The 25,209-nt window shown below is 53.6% G+C and overlaps 1 protein-coding gene across 8 annotated transcripts in view; it reads left to right on the forward strand.

Annotated features, from left to right (window-relative positions):
- The first annotated feature begins 380 nt into the window (after nt 1-380).
- The window catches only part of CROCC (ciliary rootlet coiled-coil, rootletin), a 72,785-nt gene continuing 47,956 nt past the window's right edge, over nt 381-25,209 (forward strand). For 2 of the 8 annotated variants that reach the window (XM_043499783.1, XM_038376666.2), the window contains exons 1-4: nt 6,763-7,058; nt 10,328-10,469; nt 11,591-11,742; nt 24,026-24,211. In XM_043499783.1, coding sequence (XP_043355718.1) covers nt 7,002-7,058; nt 10,328-10,469; nt 11,591-11,742; nt 24,026-24,211 — 537 coding nt within the window. In that variant the 5' untranslated portion in view covers nt 6,763-7,001. Of the gene's footprint in view, nt 503-6,761; nt 7,059-10,327; nt 10,470-11,590; nt 11,743-20,767; nt 20,819-22,521; nt 22,606-24,025; nt 24,212-25,209 lie in introns of those variants that run through there. The other 6 variants (XM_043499785.1, XM_043499779.1, XM_043499780.1 and 3 more) reach the window with 6 other exon arrangements.

Raw genomic sequence — 25,209 nt, forward strand, 5'->3', positions numbered from 1 at the left:
CAGCAGCGCTGTCTGTAAACCCAAGGGATGTCCGCAAAGCCCCCTGCGGGAAGAGGCGGTGAGGTCAAGCCAGCAGAAGGTTGGGGTAGGAATAGGTCTGTGATATGTGTACTTGTTCTATGTGGGGCTTTAAGTCCCTGGCTTCTTGTTTGGCTACCTTGAGAGCACAACCTTTGTTTACAATGTGGGTCTCCTCTAAAAAGTGAATCTGGGCAAGTGGCCCCCATTTGATTGGCCCCAGGTGCATCTCAGCATCACTGTGCCACTTGTTAGACCCTCACATACGTTTTTACTCCTGTTTCCCTGTAGGAGCCAACGCGGCTGGCAGAGCGGAGAGTTGGACTCTATTATTCCTTGTGTGTTGTTTGCTAAGTTCCGGTCAGTTACACTTGCACAACCCCACTGAAAGCAGTGGGCATGGCACAGCTGTCGGGGAAGGCAGAACGTGACCCGATGGAGCTCTATGCCTAATGATGTCTGAGAAGGAGAGGCCAGCTTGACTGTGAGTCCGGGGTGATTCTGCAGAGGTGGCAGTTGGGAAAATGTTGTTTCCCCTTTGTAAACTGAGCACCCCTCTCTCTGCCATATGCACTTACTGCATCTTGTCTGAAATTGAGCCCTGATCTTGCAATTTGCTCATCCGGGTGCTTCAGAGCTCTGCGTGGCCACCAGGGCTCACTTGCCTGATTTTTAGTGCAGGATCAAGGCATTGCACTGCAAGCTCATTGGTGTAGGGACTTAATGTTGTTTGTACAGTACACCTTACTATACGGCCCTGATCCTGATCTGGGCACCACTGTAATATAATAATAAGGGTGATCAAGTTGAGGCCAGTGAAAATGAGCCTTTTCATTGTCATGTCACATGGGTCATGTTACCGAGGCCTGATCTACATCTTAAAATAGATTGACCAAGCGACGTCGCTCAGGGCTGGGAAAAATTTTGCGCCATAGTTAGGTCGACCTAACTCCCACTAAAGATGGGTCGATGGAAGGATTCCTCAGTAAACTGAATTACCACCTCTTGGAGAGGTGGATTAACTGCATCCAGAGAAACCCCCCTTCCACGGATGTGGGAAGCATCGAGGCTACAGTGGCCTGGCTCTGCCCAGTTTGTCTGGCTGTGTGTTTCTGCTCATGCAGAGTTCTAGCCCCGCTGCCCTTATTGACTTTCGGTGAGATTCAGCCGGAGGCTCACCTGAGCCTTTCATTGTGTAAGGATGGGACTCTGGGGGGAGAAAATCCTGTGGCTTTGAAGAGCCCATCGTTCACATCCCTCAAATGGCAGAAGTCTTGCTGGCTCATGAGCTTTCCACCCTCTTGGACTGGGAGCCAATTGGACTTAGAAATCACGGTTCTTCTGCCTTGAGATCTGATTTAGGATCAAAGCATCTGGCGGGACAGCCTTTGGATTTGGGGGGTTTGAATCCAGTGTCTGCCATTTCTCCCATGAAATCTGGGGTGTTTGAGATCTGAGCAGTCAGCTCTAGAACCAATCTGTCTGTCGTAGGAGTTTCTAAAGGGACACCGACGTATAGAGCATGGCAACATAGGTAGTGCTAACAGCAAAAGCGTGTTTCTAGTGTAGATATGCTTACAAGCAGAGACAGCAGGATCTCTGGGCTTAGCTGCAGCTGTTAATTTCTACCTTGTTCATTCTCAGTTTATTTGTATGAGATTCTCTTAGTTTACAGGCTGATTTTAAGATGAAAATACTTTTATGTTTGGGAAGGATTCTTACCAACCTAACCTCTCTACAGATGGCCTCGCGGGGAACACTGGGCTCTTCCAACCTTTGCTTCTACTTAAGGCCTTTCATTTTCAGTTGCTACTCTTTTTTTACGGAAACATTTCCAGGTTTCACAAAAGCAATTGTTCCATTTTTACTGATTTACAGCCAAATTTGGGACCACTTGGGTACATGAAAATACTGATTATGCTAAGGAAACCTAATCACTACATTAGGTGAGAATGTTTATGTTAATAAGAAGTCAGTCGAAGTGTTAAAAGCGAGGCTGTCTGTTAAAATAAGGCAATATAGTGGAAGATGCACGCATGGGTGTGCATGTGTGTAAATACAGTTAGTGTCCAATTTGTGAAGTAAACCACAATATTAAACTGCTTTGACTTTCAATACTTTTACTTTTTTCTATTAGTTGTTTTTTTACTGTCCTCCCCTCTCCCGATAGTAAATCTGATCTTTATCCTGAAAATTGTTAATTTTTTGCACTGATTTTCACCCGCTGTTTAATTTTTGTAATAAATACTGATAAGTTACCAGGAAAGTTTAGCAAAGTAAAAACTGAAATCAAAGGGCCTCCCTTCTGCTTAAGCCCAATCAAGGTCTGAAAAGGTGGGATTCTTCAGCATTGGAGTTTGCCCACATTTGTATTACCATAGTAAGGAGGTTTGAAGTTGTCATAGTGATGGTTGCTTAGGGGTTGGGTGAAGCACCATCTCACATATCCCTCTCCCCCATTGGCTTGATCCCCCGCCTTCTTCCCTCTCCAAAGCCAGGCTACTCTTGGGTCCTAGTGCACCCTGCTTTGCTTTCGAATTATGATGTGGGTGACACCAGAGATGTCCCCTTTGAGCCTTGTCCACCAGACGGCAGGTTAGCTGAGGCAATGGTGATAACACCAGTGGCAGGCCCCTGTTAGGGTCTGCACTCTCGCTAGCACCAGCAGAGCTGCACCAGTGCTAGTGCAGCAGTGGGAAATTATTCTAAAAACGCTGGTGCAAGAGACAGCTGTGAAATGTAAAGTTAGGGTTCCAGCTGTGAGCCCAGAAAGACTGTGTGAATCCTGTGTCTTTGGGTATGTCTACCCTGCAATCGGAGGTGTGAGTGCAGCTCGGGGAGGCATGCCCATTAGGAATACGGCTAAAGAAATCAGTGAAGATGCAGTGGCCTGGGCTTCAACATAGCTTGGGCAAGCCCATCGGGAACCCCAGGTACAGCCTGTGCCAGGGTCCGTGCCACTGCGTCTTCACTGATATTTTCAGTTGTGCTAGCAGGAGTAGCGCTAGCGCTTGTATGCCTATCTGAGCTGCAGTTACACTGTCCAGTGCAGTGTCGACATACCCTTAGATGCACTATTCCTCGGTAGGCAAGAGGACGCAGTGTAACCTGATTGAGTCAGGATAATGGCCTTTTTGTGCCATTTGCTTCAGTTGTTGTAAATTCTGCAGCCTATCCCTCTGGCTTCTCAGGAGACTAGGTTGCTAGGTTGAAGCTGCCTTTATTCAAGACAGTGTCGCTTAGTGGGTAGAACAGGAGACAGGGAGATGGACTCACTGAGTTCCATTTCCAGCTTCTCCCATCAACTTTGCGGGATGACCTAGGGCGAGTCACGTTTGTCTTTCTGTGCCTCAGTTTCCCCATTTGTAAAATGGGTCTAATACAATCCACCTGCCAGGGGTGCTGTGCGACTTCATTACCATCTGTAAAGCACCTTGGGCTTTTCCTGGGCAAAAGGCTCCAGAGAAGGGCAAAGTATTCGTCTGATTCTCCCCACCCCTTAGTGGCAGGGGGCACAGAGAGGGGAGGAGTTAATGAACACATCTGAGAGTACTGTACTTTTTTAAGCATAGTGTGGTTTACAGCAAAATTCTCAGGCCTGGGAGAGGTGCTGGGTTTTCTACAGGGTGATTTTGCTTCTGGACCCTTCTTGGGGGCTTAATGTGTCACATCAGCCTTTGACTGAGGTAACAAGGTAACAGATTTTTAAAAAGGTAACAGATTTTTTAGATAAAGGAAATGCAGTGGATCTAATTTACCTAGATTTCAGTAAGGCATTTGATACCGTGCCCCATGGGGAATTATTAGTTAAATTGGAGAAGATGGGGATCAATATGAACATCAAAAGGTGGATAAGGAATTGGTTAAAGGGGAGACTGCAACGGATCATACTGAAAGGCGAACTGTCAGGTTGGAGGGAGGTTACCAGTGGAGTTCCTCAGGGATCGGTTTTGGGACCAATCTTTTTATTACTGACCTTGGCACAAAAAGTGGGAGTGTGCTAATAAAGTTTGCAGATGATACAAAGCTGGGAGGTATTGCCAATTCGGAGAAGGATCGGGATATTATACAGGAGGATCTGGATTACCTTGTAAACTGGAGTAATAGTAATAGGATGAAATTTAATAGTGAGAAGTGTAAGGTTATGCATTTAGGGATTAATAACAAGTATTTTAGCTATAAGTTGGGGACGCATCAATTAGAAGTAACGGAAGAGGAGAAGGACCTTGGAGTATTGACAGGTTTCAGAGTAGCAGCCGTGTTAGTCTGTATTCGCAAAAAGAAAAGGAGTACCCGTGGCACCTTAGAGACTGAGCTGTAGCTCACGAAAGCTTATGCTCTAATAAATTTGTTAGTCTCTAAGGTGCCACGGGTACTCCTTTTCTTCTTGGAGTATTGGTTGATCATAGGATGACTATGAGCTGCCAATGTGATATGGCTGTGAAAAAAGCTAATGCGGTTTTGGGATGCATCAGGAGAGGCATTTCCAGTAGGGATAAGGAGGTTTTAGTACCGTTATACAAGGCACTGGTGAGACCTCACCTAGAATACTGTGTGCAGTTCTGGTCTCCCATGTTTAAAAAGGATGAATTCAAACTGGAGCAGGTACAGAGAAGGGCTACTAGGATGATTCGAGGAATGGAAAACTGGTCTTATGAAAGGAGACTTAAGGAGCTTGGCTTGTTTAGCCTAACTAAAAGAAGGTTGAGGGGAGATATGATTGCTCTCTATAAATATATCAGAGGGATAAATATAGGAGAGGGAGAGGAATTATTTAAGCTCAGCACCAATGTGGACACAAGAACAAATGGGTATAAACTGGCCACCAGGAAGTTTAGACTTGAAATCAGACAAAGGTTTTTAACCATCAGAGGAGTGAAGTTTTGGAATAGCCTTCCAAGGGAAGCGGTGGGGGCAAAAGATCTATCTGGTTTTAAGATTCTACTCGATAAGTTTATGGAGGAGATGGTATGATAGGATAATGGGATTTTGGTAAGTAATTGATCTTTAAATATTCAGGGTAAATAGGCCAAATCCCCTGAGATGGGATATTAGATGGATGGGATCTGAGTTACTATAGAAAATTCTTTCCTGGGTATCTGGCTGGTGAATCTTGCCCATATGCTCAGGGTTTAGCTGATCGCCATATTTGGGGTTGGGAAGGAATTTTCCTCCAGGGCAGATTGGAGAGGCCCTGGAGGTTTTTCGCCTTCCTCTGTAGCATGGGGCATGGTTGACTTGAGGGAGGCTTCTCTGCTCCTTGAAGTCTTTGAACCATGATTTAAGGACTTCAATAGCTCAGACATAGGTGAGGTTTTTCATAGGAGTGGGTGGGTGAGATTCTGTGGCCTGCGCTGTGCAGGAGGTCGGACTAGATGATCAGAATGGTCCCTTCTGACCTTAGTATCTATGAATCTATGAATCTATGACTAGTAAGAGTCTGATAACTTGAATCTGTGTTCCCTACTAGCTACTGAAAGGAGGGCGCTTTTAGTCCCACGCTGTCTGTGAGATTCCTGGATGCTGAGGGGTAGCAGGTGTTGGACTGGATCAGTCTGTCTGTCTGTCCCAGTATCCTGTCTCTGATAGTGGACAGCATCAGATGCCTCAGAAGAAGGTTCAACACCAGAGGCAGATTACAGTTTTGTGGGGCCCTGGGCCATAGAAAGTGGGGGCCCCTTCCCACCCCTTCCACTTGCAGTCCCCCTGCCCCCTCCCCCATGCTCCTGCTGGGGAAATGGGGTTGGGCTTCCCCCACTCCCCGGCAGGAGTGTTGGGCAGGTGGAGTGGGGCAAGCCCCTGTTCCCTGACCCTGCTCCCTGACAAGAGCACTGGGTGGGCAGAGTGGGGCAAGCCCCTGTGCCCTGACCCTGTTCCCTGCCAGTAGCAGTGGGTGGAGTGGGGCAAGCCCCTGTGCCCTGACCCTGTTCCCTGCCAGTAGCAGTGGGTGGAGTGGGGCAAGCCCCTGTGCCCTGACCCCGTTCCCTGCCAGTAGCAGCGGGCGGAGTGGGGCAAGCCCCTGTGCCCTGACCCCGTTCCCTGCCAGTAGCAGCGGGCGGAGTGGGGCAAGCCCCTGTGCCCTGACCCCGTTCCCTGCCAGTAGCAGCGGGCGGAGTGGGGCAAGCCCCTGTGCCCTGACCCCGTTCCCTGCCAGTAGCAGCGGGCGGAGTGGGGCAAGCCCCTGTGCCCTGACCCTGTTCCCTGGCAGGAGTGCCAGGTGGGTGGGCAGAGTGGGTTGGGATCCCATTTTTCCGGCCCTCCCCCAGTTGTCTGGGGCCCCTGGGCATGGGCCCCATTGGCCCAGTGGCTAATCCGCCACCGTTCAAGACCCCTCCCACTTGAGGGGGCCGATGTGGGGTAAACTGCCCTCCACACGGGGTCTTATTCTGATCTTTAATAGTTAGAGATTGCCTTAAGCCCTGAAGCACGAGGCTGAATATCCCTTCTTGTCAGTAATAGCAACTGCATATTCTCCATCTGGATAGAAATGTCCACTCCCTGTTTGAATCTTAAATTCCTGGCCTCAGTATAACCCTTCACCCCTGTCCACACTCAGCTTTAAAACGTGTTTGATTAACACGTTTTAACATCCTTCTCTCCTCCTCTCCCCAAAGCTCTTGGCCAGGGGACGCCCCGGCCCCGATGTGCAGGGCCCGGGCCTCGCCTCTCCTTGCCGGCAGGCGGCTGGGGAGCGTTAGGACCCCGAGCCGGGAGAGGATGGCCAGGAAGGGGCGGGCTTCCTAGGCCGCCTGCCCTCCTCCCGGGGGCTCCCTGCCCGTGGGTCACATGCGGGAGCGGGACTTAACCCCCATCCCCAGTTCCCGGGGGTTGCGCCTTGGGCGCGGAGCAGCCGCTGTCCCCGGGGCAGAGCCCGCGGGGGGCCGCCGGCCGTGGGACGCTCCTGAGCCGCTAGCAGCCGGGGAGAGGGGCTGGGCCGGCTGGTGGGGGGGCTCGCGGATCTCCCGGGGACACCCCCCCCCCCCATGAGCGCCCCCGAGCGCGCAGCGGACGCCGAGCTGCAGCTGGAGGCGGTGATCCAGGTTGGTGGGATGGTTTCGCTTTTACGAGGGACCGGTCCAGACCGGAGCTGAAAGGATCCGGGCCAGTGACTAGGGGAGAGGGGGGAGCGCCCGGTTCTGGTCTCACTCCGGATCAGAAACTCGGCCTGCGGGACCGCAGGGCCGTCCCGGATTTAACACGCTTCCTCGCCTTGCAAGCGGAGCCTGTAAGTGAGGCGCTGACTCCCCCTCTCTGCCCAGGGCTCCGGCTCTCCCCCCCCCGCTATTTAGCTATTTTACACCTCCCAGTGCAGTGAGAATTGCTGGGGGACCCAGTGCCTGATTCGGATTTCACACCGGTTTCACATTGCTTTCAGTGGGGCTGCTCCTGATTTACACTGGGGCCAACGAGAGGTGAATCAGGTCCCTGGTATATTCCAAATACTTGACTCTTTGGGTAGCAACAGTGTATGTGCCAGTCCTGAAGGGCCTCCTTGAAAATGCTGGTTGCTTTAAGGGTGATCTGCCAAGCTGATGCAGCTTTTAGGATATATTGGTGAAGTTTGAAAGGTTGTTTTCTCCCCCCCCCCCATTTTTTTTAACCGTACAATATCTGGAATATTATATCTTGCCTTCCCAGTTGTTGTTTGGACAGCTAGAGACTCAGGGTGGGAGATGTATGAGCCAGTTATTAAAGGTTTCAGAGTAGCAGCCGTGTTAGTCTGTATTCACAAAAAGAAAAGGAGTACTTGTGGCATCTTAGAGACTAACAAATTTATTTGAGCATAAGCTTTCGTGAGCTACAGCTCACTTCGTCGGATAGCTGTAGCTCACGAAAGCTTATGCTCAAATAAATTTGTTAGTCTCTAAGGTGCCACAAGTCCTCCTTTTATTTTTCCAGTTATTAAAGGAGCGGTGGTATATTTCAATCCATCCTGGAGCGTTTGTCTCCCAAGCATGTGCCAGGCATTGGAGTTATATGAGTGGTTTTTTTAAAAAAACATCCTTGCTCAGGTTTCAAGCTTGTAATCGCATCACCCTCGAAGTTCTCCTGCTGGCTGCAGAGTCCTCCAGTAGGAACTGGTTGGACAAGAACTCCGACGTCTGTTACAAAAACAGCCGGGGAGGGTCCCCTTACAAGCCTCGCCTGTCTATCGTAGAATGGGAAAGAAGCAGAAAAGGGCATGAGCCCAACTTTTCTACCCCCTGTGCAGGGCACCACAATGTATTAGGGCACTATTTTTATCCCCTGAAATGAAAGCTGCCAAGGAACCAGATTTGGAGGCAGGGCTGGGTCCGACTCCAAATCCAAGCCATTCCAGGCCAGGGGGAGAGTCTCTCTGGAAGATACCGTAGAGCTCTTGGGTGTGAGATGAGCCAACGGGTAAAGGATGCCTGTCCGTATTGCCCTGGTGGGGACGGGCGTGGTGGGGCAGGGAGAGATTAGGATCGTGTTTGTAAGGGATTCTTGGGGAGTTTGCACCTCGAAAGTGTTTGCAAAGTGCTTTGCCCATTCCTGGGTTCTGGGGGTGTCACAGGTCTGAGCTGCAACCCTGAGTAGCTTGTGTCCAAATCCAGGCTCCTCATGGCGTAAGTGGAGGGGCTGGGGCTTGGTAATGGAACCGGGAGCCTTTTGCCTCCAAGCTCTCGGTTTGGGTTCCGAACTGCCAGGAGCGATGGAAGTTGCTTCCATCCCGGTGGCTGTTCAGTGGCCTGTGTAAAGCGAGTGGGTTGGTCTCTGACCAGGTCCCTAGTGCTCAGATTTCCACACCCCACAAAAACCTTTCTCACCCCCGGCCCCCTTTGCCTCTGTGATGAGGCCAAGGATTGAATGGATGGTGTCCCGGTGGGAGCTTGCCCTGCCTGTGATAGACCCACCATCAACCTCTGCAGGCTTTAGATCAGGCCCTATTTGAGGACTTCAGCCTCCAGGGTTGTCAACCCAGCACTAGAGAGCGAGCGATGGGATGTGGAGGATTGTTCTCCTCAGGGCCAGGAGCTGGAGGCTAGGATCTGGCGCCCCATTGATTGGGGCTGACAGTAAAAATCCTCTTGTCCTCTCATTCTCAGCCTGACCCCAGTGACTATCAGGTCTGGCCTGGCCCCGTGAATCTCCCTCGGGGAAGGGTGGGGTTGGTCCTGTTGCATCTGAAACAACCATCCATTGGCCTTGCTGGTGACAAGTGAAGGGGAAATGACCCAGCAGCCTGACGTGGACTTTCTCCCGCGTGATCTGAACCCAGGACAGGCAGGCTGTGACCAGGACCCCAGAGGTGCTGTCATCCTCCCTGGGAAAAATGCTGTCATGTTTAAGCAAATGAGGATGAAAAATGGAACCCGCAGTAGCTGGGCAGCCTGGGTGTTGCCAGGGATTTTTGTGGGATGTCATAAAATCCAGTGGATTCGGTTTATTTATTTGTCCCTGGCTGAGTCCCATTGTGGGGGGTGCTGGGGCACTGATCTCTTACATTAGCATCTTGGGGTTAGGGGCCGCTAAATCTCCCCCTCCCCCCAATATTTCTTTTTCCCAGCTCCTGCTGACATTTCTTTCCTCTCCTGTTCGGGGTGAATTTCGTTCTTAGCAATGCAAAGGACGTGTAGAGTAGCCAGGGGCTGTGTAAACTCCCCCATGCCCACCGCTGTACTTGCTGCTCCTCCCTCATCTCTGCCCCACTCCTCCATCCTGGGCCACTTGCAGGCTTGGCCCTCTCCTGAGCAGGTGCGTGCAGTGAGTTTACAGCAGGGGTGGATATGTGATAGGGTGAAACCAGCCAGTCTTGCAGGATTTGAACCCAGGTCAGCAGGGTGGATGCTAATCCCCTGGTTCCATGTTGGCTTTGCCTGTGATGTTTCTGTGGACCTAGGTCCAATCCAGCTAGACGGAGTCTTGAGCATCCCAACCTCCTGTCATTGGCCTCTCCACAGTGAGTCCCCTGTATCGCAGTCACAGGAGGGTTGGACGGGCCGGGCATTGTGTCTTGATTGACTCACAGGTGTCTGAGCAGCGCAAGGCTGCCTTCCAGTATGACCGTCTGGGAGCAAGAGTTGCAGTCCCGATGAAGTGAGCTGTAGCTCATGAAAGCTTATGCTCAAATAAATTTGTTAGTCTCTAAGGTGCCACAAGTCCTCCTGTTCTTTTTTGCGAGTCCCAGGAAGGGTCAGGGCGAGTTCAAGGGATTTGCCAACGTGCACAGGGCCACGAAGGGCCAGGAGGAGGCCGTATGGGCTATGGAGATCTCCTGGGGTAGCTCCTGTCCGTAGGGGGAACTAGCCTGGCTCCTGCGCTCAGCCTGTGTGTTCACGCCCAACAGAAGCTGGAGAGCAGCGTGCTGACCTCAGGGGAGGGGAAGAGTTTTACCATTCGGAGCAGCTCTGAGGACGTGCCACCCACCCGCCTGCTTGCCCGGATCCGAGAGATCGTCGCTGAGAACCTGTCGGAGCAGGAGAGCCCAGGTAGGGTTGTGGCAGTCCTGCCCCCCTGCCGCTCTCCGGGTCCATCAGGCTAACCCGCTCACCGCCGTAGCCTACTGGGCTGAGCCTCGTGCTGGGCAGCGCGTGGGTTCTGCCCGGCCACACTAAACCACAGCCACCAAGGAGCAGCTTCTCGTTGGTTTCTCGGCTCCTTGCCCTTGCCAGGCTGTGCCCACCTGATGGCTGCACTGGTAGCTTGCCAGGAGCCTCAGGACCAAGCCTGGATGGTGTAGAGTGCAGCTGCCTTTGCAGAGACTAGACCCGAGCGTACAGTGATCCCTCTGGATCCAAGCAGGGCAGCTGCATTGCTAAATCCCCCGTCCCCCATGCAGAGGTGAGTGTCGCCCCGGCAAAACTGGTGCTTTAAAGGCTCGTGGCCCCTCCCATAAAACCTCCCTTGCTGTGGGGCCCACCAAGCCAGGGGAGAGCTGGGCCACCCACGACATCCAGATTAACCCTTTCAGTGCCCGGGATTGTGTGTTGGTGGAGTGCCCAGCCTGATTGCCCACTGCCAAAGGTGGTTGCTGATTTAGGCAGCAAAGCGATGTGGCCCAGGGAGGGGCTACGAGCTACAGCTGCCTTGTACCTCACTAGATATCCGCCCCTCAGTGCCCCCCGACCCCACTTTCTTCTCCACCTCTTGGACCCTGCCTGTATCCATCAGCCTCTGTAAAGAATCTCCTCTGTATTTCAGTCCTGCCTCTGTCTTACCACAAAGGCCTCTACATCTCTGTGCTGCCACTGGCCGCTGCCTTGGGAGTCTTGCGTTTGAGGGCTCCCAGGAAATCCCTGCTGCGACGTTGCCCTGGGCTCGGCAGGAAGGCGGCAGGGCTGGGCTAGCCCCACCTCACTCTGTGGCACCGATGGGTGCATCACGTGGAACGTGGGTGATCACCCATGCGGCCGCGTCACTCGTATTGTTGATGTCATGCCTGTTACCAAGGCCTTAAACCGGGGCGATCTGAACCCCTGGTAGGAGAACCATAGGGCCAGCTTCTTCTCCAGGCAGGTGTCTCCCTGTGGCTCTGGGGTGGGCGCCCCCAGCTGGGTGCTGATGCCCGTCCTGCCCTGCTCTGCTACAGTTCTTGTTCTTCTCCCCGCAGCAGCCTGCCCTGGGGAGATGTCGTCGCTGCTCTCCCTCCAGGAGGAGAACCGCATCCTGCAGCAGGAGCTGTCCCGTGTTGAGGACCTGCTGGCGCAGAGCCGGGCCGAGCGCGATGAGTTGGCCATCAAATACAACGCCATCAGCGAGAGGGTAGGTGTGGGAAGCTGTGCCTGTCCGGATGGGGGTGGATCCTCCCCCCACCCTCCAGGTCTGTGTTCAGGCAGGTGCCATAGGATGTGCTGTGGCAGCTCCCACTGAGCTGTGTGCTCAGGGAAACGTCCTTTGTGCCAGAAATGGGGCTTTGCAATGTGGGGGGAGGGGAGGTCGTCACTGGGGCTGGGCAAAACTTTTCATTCAAAACAGTTTTGTGCCCCCCAAAAGAGTTAAGAGTGAGGTCGATTGAAATATTCCGCTGATTCCAGTCGATTTCACCAAAGTGTTTTGGTTGAAGTGGGGGGCGGGAGGAGAACACACTGAAAAAATTCTGAAAATGTCAGAACGTTTCCTTTTGTTTTCCAAACAAAACATTTCAACTTTTCACTTTGAAATGCCCTTGAATTTTATGACAAAAACATTAAAGGGAAAATAAGAACATAAGAACAGCCTTACTGGGTCAGACCAACGGTCATCTAGCCCAGTATCCTGTCTTCCGACAGTGGCCGATGCCAGGTGCCCCAGAGGGAATGAACAGAACAGGAATCATCAAGGGATCCATCCCTTGTCTCTCATTCCCAGCTCCGGGCAAACAGAGGCTAGGGACACCATCCCTGCTCATTCTGGCTAATAGCCATCAACGGACCTATCCTCCAGGAACTTATCTAGTTCTTTTTTTGAACCCTGTTATAGTCTTGGCCTTCACAACATCCTCTGGCAAGGAGTTCCACAGGTTGACTGTGAGTCGTGTGAAGAAATACTTCCTTTTGTTTGCTTTAAACCTGCTGCCTATAATTTCATTTGGTGACCCCTAGTTCTTGTGTTATGAGAAGGAGTAAATAACACTTCCTTATCTACTTTCTCCACACCAGTCGTGATTTTATAGACCTCTATCATATCTCCCCTTAATGCTCAATGTCGAGCTGCCACATTTCTTTGATCGACCCACAATCGTTTTTTCCCAACTTTTTGATTGGCTGAAAATTTAGAAAAATCTTGTTTTTTCAGGTGACCCGAAATAACTCCAACCCCCCCATTTTTTGGCATTACCTGCAGTAAACTGAACGATCTGTTAATTGCCCAGCTCTAGTCATCAGGCCGTAGTGAGATGCAGCAGGGCAGCTGAGTCTGAAGAAACATCCACCCTTCCCACCCCCCGGGGTCTGCTTGGAGCCTCCTCCTCTCTTTGGCTTCCAGCACCGGCGGTGAGGGTGCTGGGAGGGTTCGTGTGCATCAGGCCCATGCACTGGGGATGGGACCCTGTGTGTTCTGGCTTGGAAGCAAATCTTCCAGGTTCAATTTGGTTTGGCTTTGGTCTCTTGGGGTTGGTGACCTCGTGTGGGGACTCCCATCGCTTTGGGACTTTTCCCCGGCCGGCGTGCTCAGAACATCTCGCCTGGTGTTAAACCCAACTCTTCCCCTTCATAAACACATTGAAACCAGCTGAGAGCTGGTTAGGAACCAGGGAACTGCTGTCCTCAGGCAATGATGCTCCTTTGCCACCACATTAAGCACTGCAGCAGGGCTGGGAAGCATGTTCTGATAGTTGGATCGCAGGGCATACAGCAGCTGAGTTTCCAGCTTGTAGAGCGTCTGTGCAGCATTTCAACTCAGCCCTCGCCAGTAAGTGCTGGGGGGAGAGAGGGCTCCTGATTGTTGCTTCTCTACCAGTGTACATTGTTGCAGCGATCTTGGCTGCTGCTGCCTCTCTAGGGGTGCCCGTGCAGTTGCATGCCTGGCTGATATCAACCTCCTGCTGGGCGGAAAGTCCCAGCTCTCTTGCATTGATGTGCCAAGATGGGAACATGCTTGTGGGGGCCGAATGGTGACACATCTCTCCTGGGCTTTAGCCCGGAATGTACGTAGAGTTGCCACCCCTCCAGGATTGCCCTGGAGTCTCCAGGCATTAGAGATTAATCTTTAATGAAAGAATTATGTCATGTGATGAAACCTCCAGGAACGCGTCCAACCAAAACTGGCAGCCCACAATGCAGCGTGTTTCCCTGCCGGGGGGCCCTGTGCACAGCGGCCCGTCTGGGGCAGTGACCTGGTGGGATACACAGGTTGGCTGATCCCGAGGGAAGTTGTGTGTGTTCTTGTCCACGCCGGGACCATGGGCCTGTCTGGGCATGTTCTTGCAGGGAATGTGACCGGGGCTTGCTGGGACTTGCCCCAGAGGAAATAAACAGCCTGGTGGCTAGTGATTGGGATAGCAGCCGGTCGGTGTCCTTGGCACTCACCTTGGGGGTGGGTTACTGACCTGCACCCGACACAGCCGGCCAGGCTGCGGGGGTTAAAGCACAGAAAAGGCCCTTCCAGTGACACCGAGCATCTGATTTGAAACCAGCAGCTACAACGGAGGCTTGGAATACGCGCCCTTCGTGCGACTCCGGCCGCAGTGAAGGCCCCACGGGGGAAGTTGGGCCAGAGGGACCCTCCCACTCCCAACTTCCGCCCGTCGGGCTGCTTGAATGGAGGTTTTGTTGCTGGGTTTCTCCAAGTGCAGTAACAAATCTCTGTGAAAAGCACTTAGGTCAGAGCTCTGGACCCCAGGGGAGGGAGGGTGGTGGGCGGTGGTTGCGTGTGTTCTTGGGTGTGTAGATAGCACCTGTAGTGCTGTATGACAGCTGAACTGCACCCAGCTAATAACACGCGGTGCAGAGGAGTTTGCATGAGTATGTCACAGTATAAACCCCAACCGAGGGGCGATCGCGGTAGCTGGAGGTTGGGAATTGTTTGAAGGAGTGGACCTGGGTGGTATTAAGTTGTTCCCAAGTGAGGGGCAATGGGAGAAGGGAGAAAGTTTGGAGTGGGGAAGGGAACTTAGGCTCACCACCCCAAGAATGATCCTGTCTGCGGCCATCGGTATGTACTTGGGGCAGCTAGCCCCTCATGCTGCTAAGGCTACGTGTCTATATTTAGCATGCTAGCTGGATCAGAGCTAGTGCCGGTATGTCTCCTCGAGCTAGAACTGACACCTTCCAGTGCTAGGGTAGACATACCCTAGGTTAGCAGGCGCAGGAAGAGGTCAAGGCTGAGGTGTGGGCAGGCTGGAGAGCTTCGAACGTGCAGAGGAGAAGCGTGGACTCCGTGAGGAGGTTGCCAGGGATCCCACGAGAGGCAACGATCAGCGCAGCAGGGGCCAGTGATCTTGGCAGCATGGGGCGGGTTGGAGGGGGGGTTCATGACAGAGGGTGATGGAGAGGAGAGAGCTGCATGGTGCGAAAGTGGAATACCAACCACTACAAGGCAGTGGCACCAATTTAGATATTTTTTGAGGGCAGGGATGGCGGGAAGGGAATTCCAGTCCCACCTGGCAAGGACCCTGTGATGGTCCCTTGTCCCCCCATCTCCCTCGAGACCCTGGGATCTCCCTCAGCGCCAGTGCTGCCAGGAGTAGAGTTCTCAGCAGACTCCCCTATGCTTCGCCATACAGGAACCGGCTCCCCGTGCGCCAGGTTGCAGCTCCCTTTAGCCCAGCTGCCCCTCCATCTGTACGGAGGGGTGACCGGGTCAAATGTCTGTGTGTTGTGACCACGCAGCTGCAGCAACCGCACTGGGTTAGTATGGTACCGTTGCAGAAAGGCATTCCTACAAGGCTGTGGGGAGAGAGAAAGCGAATGGCTCCCCTGGCTAGATGTCCAAAGAGATGTTTGATCCCAGGTGCTGTAGATCAATGCAGCAGGAGCGAGGAGCTCTTTGTGAACTCCGAGCGTCGCGCTCTGTGAGCTGGGAATGGGGCAGTGATCGTTGACCCCTAGCGGTGTCCGAACGATGGCAGATTCTTTCCTTCGAGGCTAAGCGTGTGTAGCCGCGGTTCTCTCTGGCTTTGCTGGCCTGGGAGCGCCTGACGTAGCTCGCTTCAGTGCTGGTGGCTGTGTGTCTGTCCTTATGGAAATAATAATAGTAAACCACAGCTCTGGGATAGTGCTTGTCATCAGTAGATCTCAAACCATGAAGTCAGGATCATTATCCCCTTTGTGCAGGTGGGGAAACTGAGGCACGGAGGGGGGAAGTGACTTGCCCAAGATTACCCAGCAGGCCGGTGGCTGAGCCGGGAACAGAACGCAGGTCTCCTGAATCCCAGTCCTGTGCCTGATCCACTAGGCAACCTTCCTCTTTGCTAGCCCAGCCCATCCCTGGAGGAACATGTTGCCTTTCTCAGTCACTATTTCAAGTGTAACCCTGGTAGGTGGTGACTGGCAGGTGCTCCCATCTGGTGCTGCTGCCTTGGCCCATGTTACAGCAGTTGCAGACGGTGATGGGTCTCTGTCCATTTCCTAGTGGATTAGTGTCCCCGTTGTGAAATCACCAACACAGCTGGCGCTAACTTGCCCCTGCTGTCAGCACAGGGCCAAGGGCAGAGTGGCGCATGGGCAGTGATGGGTAGAGGTGAGTGCTGCAGGGCCGGGGCAGCACGCCAGTGGCGACTTGTGCAGCATAACCCAGCACCGTTATATTCCAGACCCACAAATGATGGGGGCTGGCGGCATCTCCGCACTTGTACCCCAGAAACTGTGGCAGGGAGGCGCGAGCCCCCTCACGGTTTCTCATCTTCTTTTGAGGCAGCATTTTGGGCTAGCGACATTCCTGGTCTCCATGGCAACGGGGCAGAAGAATGGAAGGAATCCCTGGTTGCTAAGGCAGCAGTTGCTAGGGGAGATGGTAAACTTTGTTCATTCCAGGGCCTGAGCCTTTGGAAAAGGCCCCTTTTACAGAATACTTAATAATACTAATAATGAGATGAGAAGAGAGGTAGGGCGGGGTCACCCCTTGAGTTTATTCCAGGCTCCACCAAGCTGGGACGATACAAATACTGGGGAGACTTGAAAACAATTGAGAATAGCTTTGAAATACCAGCGGGCCAGATCTTGGTGCCACTGACGGAAATCTCTTTGGGAGCAGGTTGGCCCTGCAGTTGGGAATCCTTTTCCCCCCATGTGAGCGGGAGGCACCCGAAAATGAAGGCTAAAGGTTTGAGGCTTGGTAACTCTGGCTTCTTGGTCTCAGGGACCTTGCTTGGCTTCTCTGGGGCTACAGAGGTGGTTTTGATGCACGTAACTGCCGTAGCAAATGCAGCAACAAAATCCAGGGGACGGGGCACCACACTGGGTGTCGGAAGTCCTGGTGGTAATTCCCAGCTGTGCCACTGACCTGCAGCCTCAGTTTCCCCAGCTGTAAAACAGGCAAAAAGATATTGACTCTTCTTTGTAAAGTGCTTTGAGATGTAGGGGTGGCAGACTGCCCAATAAGCATTACGTATTGTTGTTGGGTTTTTATTTTATTACACAATTTAATTTTTTTTTTTAAGAGAAAAACTGATTTTTCCTTTTAGCTCCAGTTTTGTAACCAGAGGACCCAAGGTGATCTGGCTCATCTGTTTGCTTGCCTGATATTTTATTTTTTTCTTCTTTTCCCCATGATTCCTGCCCCTGTTCAAAATAATGGTTTAACTGGATTTTCAGCAGCAGGTACGACGTCTGTAAGCAAACAGGTGCAGAGTCCGGGAGCCAAGCCAACGGGACACCCAGCAAATCTGTATGTTTCAGGCTCGTATGTGGCTAGATGTAAAAGAGACTGTGTGTGACTAGGAGAAGAGGGACAGATCAGAAACAAAAATATGAATCAGTTCTAATATTAGCTCTTGTACTACACTCCTAACGTGCCTTGCAAATATGGACCGATAATATTAACCCCATTGCACTGATGGGGAAACTGAGGCCCAGAGAGGGGAAGGGACAACCCCTAGGTCACCCAGCAGGTCACTGGGTGATCTGGGAATAGAACCCAGCTCTGCTTGATTCACCCGATCTGACTGGAGAAGAAGCGGACCTGATCCCCTGGGACCGGAAGTGCTGCTGCCTGGCTAAAATCCGTTGCATTTTCTAAGCATAGAAACACGTCTATCTTTTAAAGAAGGTGAAGTCAGGGCGTTAAACTTCCAGACAGGCACGCCGCTAATTGGCCCTCTTCTCTGTCGGGAGGCTCGGATTGGCCCTGCGGCCCCTTCACCGGGTATTGAGTGGCCTGTCTCTCAAACCTGTAGAGTTTCTGAAGTGCCAGTTACCATAGTCTCTTGGGGCCATGTGCTGTAAGTGCCCAGAAGTGGACATGGGAAGAGCGGTGCCACTGGCTGTTGAGATGTTGCCCCTTCTCTGCTGTGTTAGCAAGCTGCCCCCCCCAGAGCACCGTCGCTGTGGAAATGAGGCAGTGCCTCTTGCTTTGAAACACCTCTGCCTGGAGTAGACATCAGAGCCCTTCCCTCTTCTCTGCGCATCAAGCACCTCGAAGCACGTCGCTCACGCAAGCGCCATATGGGGTGGGTGCATGTTGTTGTGCCCATTTTACAGATGGGGACCCGAGGCACAGCTGATGAGCATGTCAGGGAGTGATGAGCCTTGACATGTTCCTTGTGTCCTGAGCCCTCCTGCAGAGGCAACATGCCCTGTGGCGCGGTGTGTGTGCAGGGGGAGCACCCTGCTCATGAACCACCCCCTCAGGCTGGCACTGAGTAGTTCGGGGGCAGGGTGGGGAGGGGCAGTGTCCTGGATCAAGACCCTCAAGGATGGAGAACCGGGGGGAATATCACGGGAGCCCTCCAATACCAAACGAAACTGAACTCCTCTGAATCTCCATAGTGACGCTGCTTGGGGGGAGTTCTGCACAGCGCTCTCTGGCTGCCTCGGGGGTCTGCCGACGTGCCGAGGACGGGGGCTAGTGTCTGTCTGTCCATGTCTGGTGCAGACACCCAGGGAAGAGAGATCCCTGGCCAGCAGTCTCCAGCTGAGCATGAACTGGCTGCTCCGCAACCTGCACCGGGTTGGTCACGCGACCCCCTCCGGGCCTGTGCAGGCAGGCTGGAGCGGTGGCAGGCCACGGATTACGGTCGCTCTGTGTCTCGTTTCCGAGCTGCCCATTAGAATGTGAATGCATCTCCAGGCGGCTTAGGGAAGACAATGCACAAACTGGGCCCTGCCGGCAGCTGGATTTCTTAGCCTGTGTCTCGAAGGCATCGGGGCTTTGTGCCTCGCTGGAGCAGGGAGGGGAGGGCTGTGCCAAGACCTGGGCACGCATATGTCTGGCGACGCTGCCTGCAGGATGGAGCCTGAGGATCCGGCCCCCTCCGCATCCCCCGAGGACCCCCCTGGGCTTTACGTGAAGAAGCGAGTGGAGCGGGCAAGTGGCTACAGCCTGGGCTGAGCTGGGTTCGCCGGTGGATGCCTGGGGCGGGGGTGCTGGGAAGGGAGTGGAGGCTGCCGTGTGCCCTTGCAGAGGGATGCTAGGATGGAACCTGGGTGTGAGGGGGGGCAGGGAGGGTATTCCCTGGGGAGCTGCATGCCATTGCCAGCCATGGCTGATCATCACTGGGTGCAAGAACTGACTCGCAGAGCCCCTCCCAGGGATTGTGGCACACAGGCTGGCTTCTTACATGCCTTGCCCTAGGGAGCAGAGCTGTGCCAGGCTGTGCCCTATGGGGGCAGGAGCCGGGGGGGGCTCTTCACTTCAAAAATGGGAGTAGAAAAGAGAGAATTTGGAAGGTTCTTTAACCTGCACATTTCCCTCCCTTCCTAGAGCCCGGCAGAGGGGGCCCTGCTCTGCCTCGATGCCCTCCAGGTTAGAGAGGGTCTGTGATCTCCCTGCTCTTCCTTCTGGCCTGGAAGAGCTCCCTACGGTAGCTGGATACACCAAGAGTCCAGATCCCTGGGCCCCCTACCTGATGGTGACCCAATGGGTCAGCTGGGGGGACAGGATTGGCGTGTGCTGGCCAGGAGAGCCAATCCATTCCTCTCTCTGTGGGATATGCTGGCCCCCACTGGCTATAGGCCTGTCTGGCTGGCATTTGCTGGGGAAGGCAGAGTGGGTGGTGGGACCCGGCTGAGCAGGTGGTGGGAGCTGGTTGCTGGGCAGCGGGGTGGGCTCTCTGGGGAGGATTTTGCTCTGTGCACAGCCCCCTGGAGGCAACCGCGGGCTTGCTGTTCTGGACACTGACCACCACCGCAGGGGTTGCAATAAGCTTTGTTTTTTTGCCGCTGGGTATCCAGCTTGAAACCTGCTTCCAGCCACAGAAGGATGATTTTGGGAGCCCTCTTTGTGCTGGCTGAGTTGACACCTTAACCCTAGTGTGTGGTTTGGCCACTACCATCCAACTGGTCACAATTGACAGTTTTTGCTCTAGAAGCCCCAAGAATTCAGTTGGGGCTGCAGAACTGGAGGGGGGGGGAATCACAGGGCTGGGATACTGGGGGGGAGCATCAGAGCAGGGTTGCGGTGCACTGGCTGAGCTATGTTGGGGGGATCCCAGGGCTGGGATAGCTGGGGGGGCATCAGAGCAGGGTTGCGGGGCACCGGCTGAGCTGTGTGTGGGAAGTGTAGGACTGGAAATATCAGAGGGTGGTGCAGGTGACGACTGAAGCATCTTGCCAAAGCTGTATGGGGGGAATCCCAGGAGTGGTGTCTTGCAGATCAGGACGGAAACGGACAGGCAGAGCTGCATGTGCGAAGCTTGCGCAGGCCCCTGTTGAATCAGCTGTTGCTACCTGACTTAAATGAACCCTAAAAATGCACCAAATGAGTCTGCAGCCCATTTAAAAACAAATACAGCTGGATTCCCCTGGGTGACTAAAAGCCAATGGATGAACTCTTTGCATCTGGCCTGTTGAGCTAGTGGAGATGGCAGCTGTCTGTGCTTGGCTCACCCAGGGCTGCAGGGGGTGGGTTGGGGATGATTAAATTCTGCTGTGCAAGCAGATAAGTCAAACTCCTCCCCCAGCTTTTCTTAAGGCCGTTCCCCCCCATCCCCATCTCTTCCTTCTCCCCCCCTCTGTCTTTGGGTTTTCCATCGCTCCTTCTCCCTGCAGCTCAGCTGTACCGTTCCTGGGGAGATCTGGTGCTTCCCCTCCCTGCTTTGTGTCTAGTTGTGGGCACCGGGCTGGGGTCTGTGCTCGGGGCGGGGCTGGTTCCTCCCGGGTATCTGTGCTCATGCTGTCTGTTTTCTGTCTCTCCACCTGCCTCCCCGCCACAGCTAGAGGAGAGCTTGCGCCTGAAGGGGACGGACCCAGTGACCAATGCTGACGTGGGTATCCTGCAGCGGAAGGCTGTTGCTGGCTGGAAAGGCATGAACCCCGTACAGCAGATGGGTAGCAAGCCCTGTGACCCTGGGTGCCTCAAAATACTCAAGACCTCCCCACTGCCCCGGCCAGTTGGGTACATGGCTCACCACACTGCCGAACCTGTCTCTGATTAGAGTAGCTGACGAGGGGCTTGGACCAGCCCCCTCCTGGCTGAATGTCCCACTCAACATCCCTGCAAAGGCAGGATTCTCCTCCCCATGACGGAGCAGGAGCCAAACTCGTAACCCACAAAGTTCTACAGAACAGGATGACTTGTGCCAAGTTAACACCCACTCAGGCCCTGGGATGGGCCTGATCCAAACCCCGCTGAACTCGGTGGAAAGGCTTCCATTGATTTCAGTGTGGATCAGGCCCTGAGTTCCTACAGATGCTGCTCATAGATGGTCCGTCCTCTGACTGACTGGACAGGAGCTAGACCCCCCGCCCCCATCTCCTGAACCCCTGTGCTCACAGTTCCCTCCGCCTTGTCAGATCAGCCTGGCCCCGTTTTTACGTTCATGGAATCAAACCCCGACCTAGCATGTGCTTGTGTGTAACATTCCCAGGGAAAGCTCTGTGGCTTGTGTGTCCTGTCACCGTTGCTTTATACTAGGAATCCCCATTGGAGGTTGGATGGCTCCTGGGTGGGAGCTCCCTTACTGAGATCTGTGTGCATGTACAGGAGAGACTTTTACCTTGCACTGCAAATAAATTAACGAACACCCCTCCCCCCTCCGTAGACGATCTAGTTTTTTCTGCCCTTGTTAGAATATGTGCAGGTGTTTTTAATGCTTGTTAATGTGGCATAAAGTCCCCAGAAGTTACGTTTCCCCTCGGTCGGCCAGGCCCACGTCATCTTGTGCTTATGCAGCTCCACAAGGGTCTGTGCCCAGCAGTGGGAACTGATGTTATAGGTGTGTCCTCTCTCCACTAGCTGGGTAACCTTCCCCGCCCCCAGCCCAGTGCAGACAGGTGAAGTCCTGTTCACTACAGCCTGGTTTCTGACTCTGGGGTCATGTGATAACGCAGATGATATTAGATCTGGAGTCTGCCTGCCCATATCATGCAAGATGTGATGTTGCCCTGATGTGAATTGCCCTGTGTCCCCCATGGCTCTTGGAAGGGATCTCACTATTATGTATTCTGAGGCTAGCAACCCAGCAGTCTGCAGCCACTTGCTACAGATTCCAGACCCCTTTCTTAGCCTTTACAACGGCTGCCCCTGAAGGGCCACCCCACCAGCTAAGCCATGTTGTTGCTGTATATCCTTTCAGGCTTTGGTAGCCCAGGAGGCGAGCTATGTATATGTGATCTTTTTTGCAGTCTTCTTTGCAAGCAAAACATTTCATCGCCAAGTCCATTGGGATCTTAACTTTGCATGCAGATGTCTGTCTACGCAGAGTTGCTGTCTTTGCTCTCAGAACTCTGGGGAGCACAGTGCAGTGATGTTTTTCTCACCCAGGCAGGGGTTCGGTGCATGGTTTGCGTTGCTGTGTTCTGACGCACGGGAGGGTTTGCTTTGCATGCCGTGGGGCTCTCTTTCTGTTGACAGTCAGGGAAGAGCATGCACGGTTAGCAGCATGCAGCCCCTGTGTCACCCGGGCTCTGTGCTGTGTATGTGGAGTGGTCCCAAGCACTGATCTCGCAATGTTTTTTGCTGCGGAAGCTGGAGCAAGCCATCAGCTGGAGTTGTCGGGGGTTGGGCACCAGCCGCTTAGAAGAGATGGATCTAAGGAGGAGGAACCAAATGGTAAGGAGCTCGGGATGGCCTCTGTTCTGTTGGCCGCAGTGAAGCAGAAGTGGACCCAGTCTGTAATACATTGAGTCTCTTCTCTTAGATAAGATGAATGGAAATCAAAGATCTAGAGGGGCTGTGTGGCCTAGTGGATAGGGCATTTGTCTGGGTGTCAGGAGACCTGGGTTCTGCCCCTGATGCTGATCTGTCTGTGACACCTTTAGGCAAATAATTTTGCCTCTCTGTGCCTCGATTTCCCCTCCCACCATTTCTGTCTGATGTATTGAGGCTCAAGAGGGCAGAGACTGTACTAAACGTGTGATCAGCGCTTAGCATGATGGGACTCTGATCTCGGCTGGGTTCTCTATTACAGTAGCATCTACAGATGAAAAGCCACTGGTATCTCAGACTCCGGCAAAAGGTGCATACCCAGCAGCATGCAGGGGACTGCTTTCAAGGCATGTGGGAGGCTGGAAGTGGTGGAGACCCGACAGTCAGGGTGGCTAATCAAAGCAGCAGCAATAAGCTGTTCAAAGTGTCTTTGCCCCTCTCTGAGGAGGGGGCAGGGTAGCGTGAGGTTCAGCTTGGTTCGCTGCAAATAAACCAATCCCGACCAGGGAGGCTGACACCAACGGTGCCATCAGAATGTGATGTGACTCAGAAAGGCCTCTCCTGCAGAGAAATAATATTTATACCTGACCCCAGTGGGAACCCCAAAGCTCTGGCCCATGGCGGAGGGGAGCTGCCAAGATAAATACTCTGGTCCTAATAGCACTGTCAGTTCCTGAGTGGCTGCTTAGATCTTTTGGCTGGGGAAAGTGAGGCTAGACTGGTCAGTTTCACTTTCCAGGCCTTCTGCTCTAGCTTGAAGGCTTTTGAGGGCGAGATTCCTTCCCGGGTGCGAACAGCTCAGTAACGCTCTGCTCCTTCGGCAGCAGGAGGATCTGCAGACGCAACTGAAAAGGAAGGGTCCAGAGGCCTTTCTGTGCAAACGTAGCATGTTCTCCCTGGAACATGGTGATGACCCTTTCTGTTCATATTAGTTTTTTGTAGCTCTGTCTCTTTCTGCCTTCGCTGCTGGATATTTACTTCGACTGCAAGCTCTTCAGGGCAGGGGCTGCGTGTGTGGTCTGGGTTTGTGCAGCGCTTGGCACAAGGGGGTGCTGATCCGTGATGGGCCCATAGGTGCTATTGCAATGCAAAAAGTACTAATAATGTCCCTTTAACCCTGTCCTGGCAGCAGGTTTCTCCAGAGCATGAATTCAAAGAAGCTGGGCACTGTGGCTCCCCGGAGGAAGCCCTGGATTCTGCTGGGGGCTAATCCTCCCAAATGGGACAGGGGAAAGGGGTGGCTCAGGGGGCCAGATCGTGTGCGCAGGAGGCCGGTTGGAAGGCGCGTCTGCAGTGACCCTTTCCCCCATCTCTCCGGGCTCAGCTGGAGCAGGCCTTGCGGCTGGAGACCGGGGAGCGGGAGTCGCTGGAGAACAAGGGCCTGGCCCAGCAGAATGTCGAGCTGCGGCGCCACCTGGAGGAGGAGCAGGCCGCCTACAAACGCAAGCTCCAGGCCTACCAGGAGGGGCAGCAGCGACAGGCGCAGCTCGTCCAGAAGCTGCAGGCGAAGGTGGGTGTCCGGCCCTGGAGGGGCCGGGGTCTGCCCGGGGGAAGGCTCTGGGGGTCTGTCTGCAGCCACACCTCCTGATGGCACTGCAGCTGGAGCAGGCACACCTGAGCTAGCTTTGCTCTACCTGGGACTAGCCCGTGCTGCCACGGCTTCGCTGCCATTGCTACCTGAGCTAGCAGCGATTTCGCGCCTTGGTTCTCAACCCGCCAGTCAGCACCCAGCTGCGGCCTGTGTGACATCCTCGGGGCCATACAGGGAGTATGTCGATTGTGTGGATGAGGCCCACCTAACACAGAGAGAGCTGCATATGCAGCCTACAATGGTAAATAGGTTGAGAGCCACTGATCTAGTGGGATCCAAGCCAGCTCGGGCACGTCTACACAGGCTGCCCTCACCCCTCCTGATGGCAGTGTAGGTGTACCCAGGGCGGCACGGGCTCTGAGACTAGCAGCGAGGGGATGTAGCCTTGCAGTGACTTCTTAGAGTGGCTTGAAGGGAAGGAAGAGGCTGCTTGACCCAGGCAAGGAAGCCTGAGGCTGGTGCAGAGAAGGCCCCATCTGCTTTCTCCAAGCTCGTCTGCCCACTCAGTCCTGGCTTGTTTCAGTCGTGTCCCCCGCCCAAGCACTGTTGGGTGTCAGAATCTGAGGACCTTTTAAAACCCAGTTTCCGACTCTGTGAATAAACCCCTTGAGGGTTGTTTTCTCCTGATGGCTCGACTAGCTTTGACGGGGGCGGGGTCGTTCTGATCATCGCAGTTTGGACACTCTGGAATCTGCATAGCTGGGGTTTGGAGGCTGCGGATTTAGCCGTGTATATACGGCACCCATGTGCAGCCACCTCTGGGGGGGGGGAGCGTGGAGTGGCAGCCAACCCAGCCCCCTGCACTGTACAGAATATTTTGGCTAAGGATGTCTGAGCAAAACTGGCAAAGTGCTCTGGGATCTGTAATATCCATGCAGAGCGGGCAGGGCCTAGGCTGGAAGGAAAGGGGGTTTCAA

This window comes from Dermochelys coriacea, chromosome 18, assembly GCF_009764565.3.
Source record: "Dermochelys coriacea isolate rDerCor1 chromosome 18, rDerCor1.pri.v4, whole genome shotgun sequence".
In the NCBI taxonomy this organism is placed as follows: Eukaryota; Metazoa; Chordata; order Testudines; family Dermochelyidae; genus Dermochelys; species Dermochelys coriacea.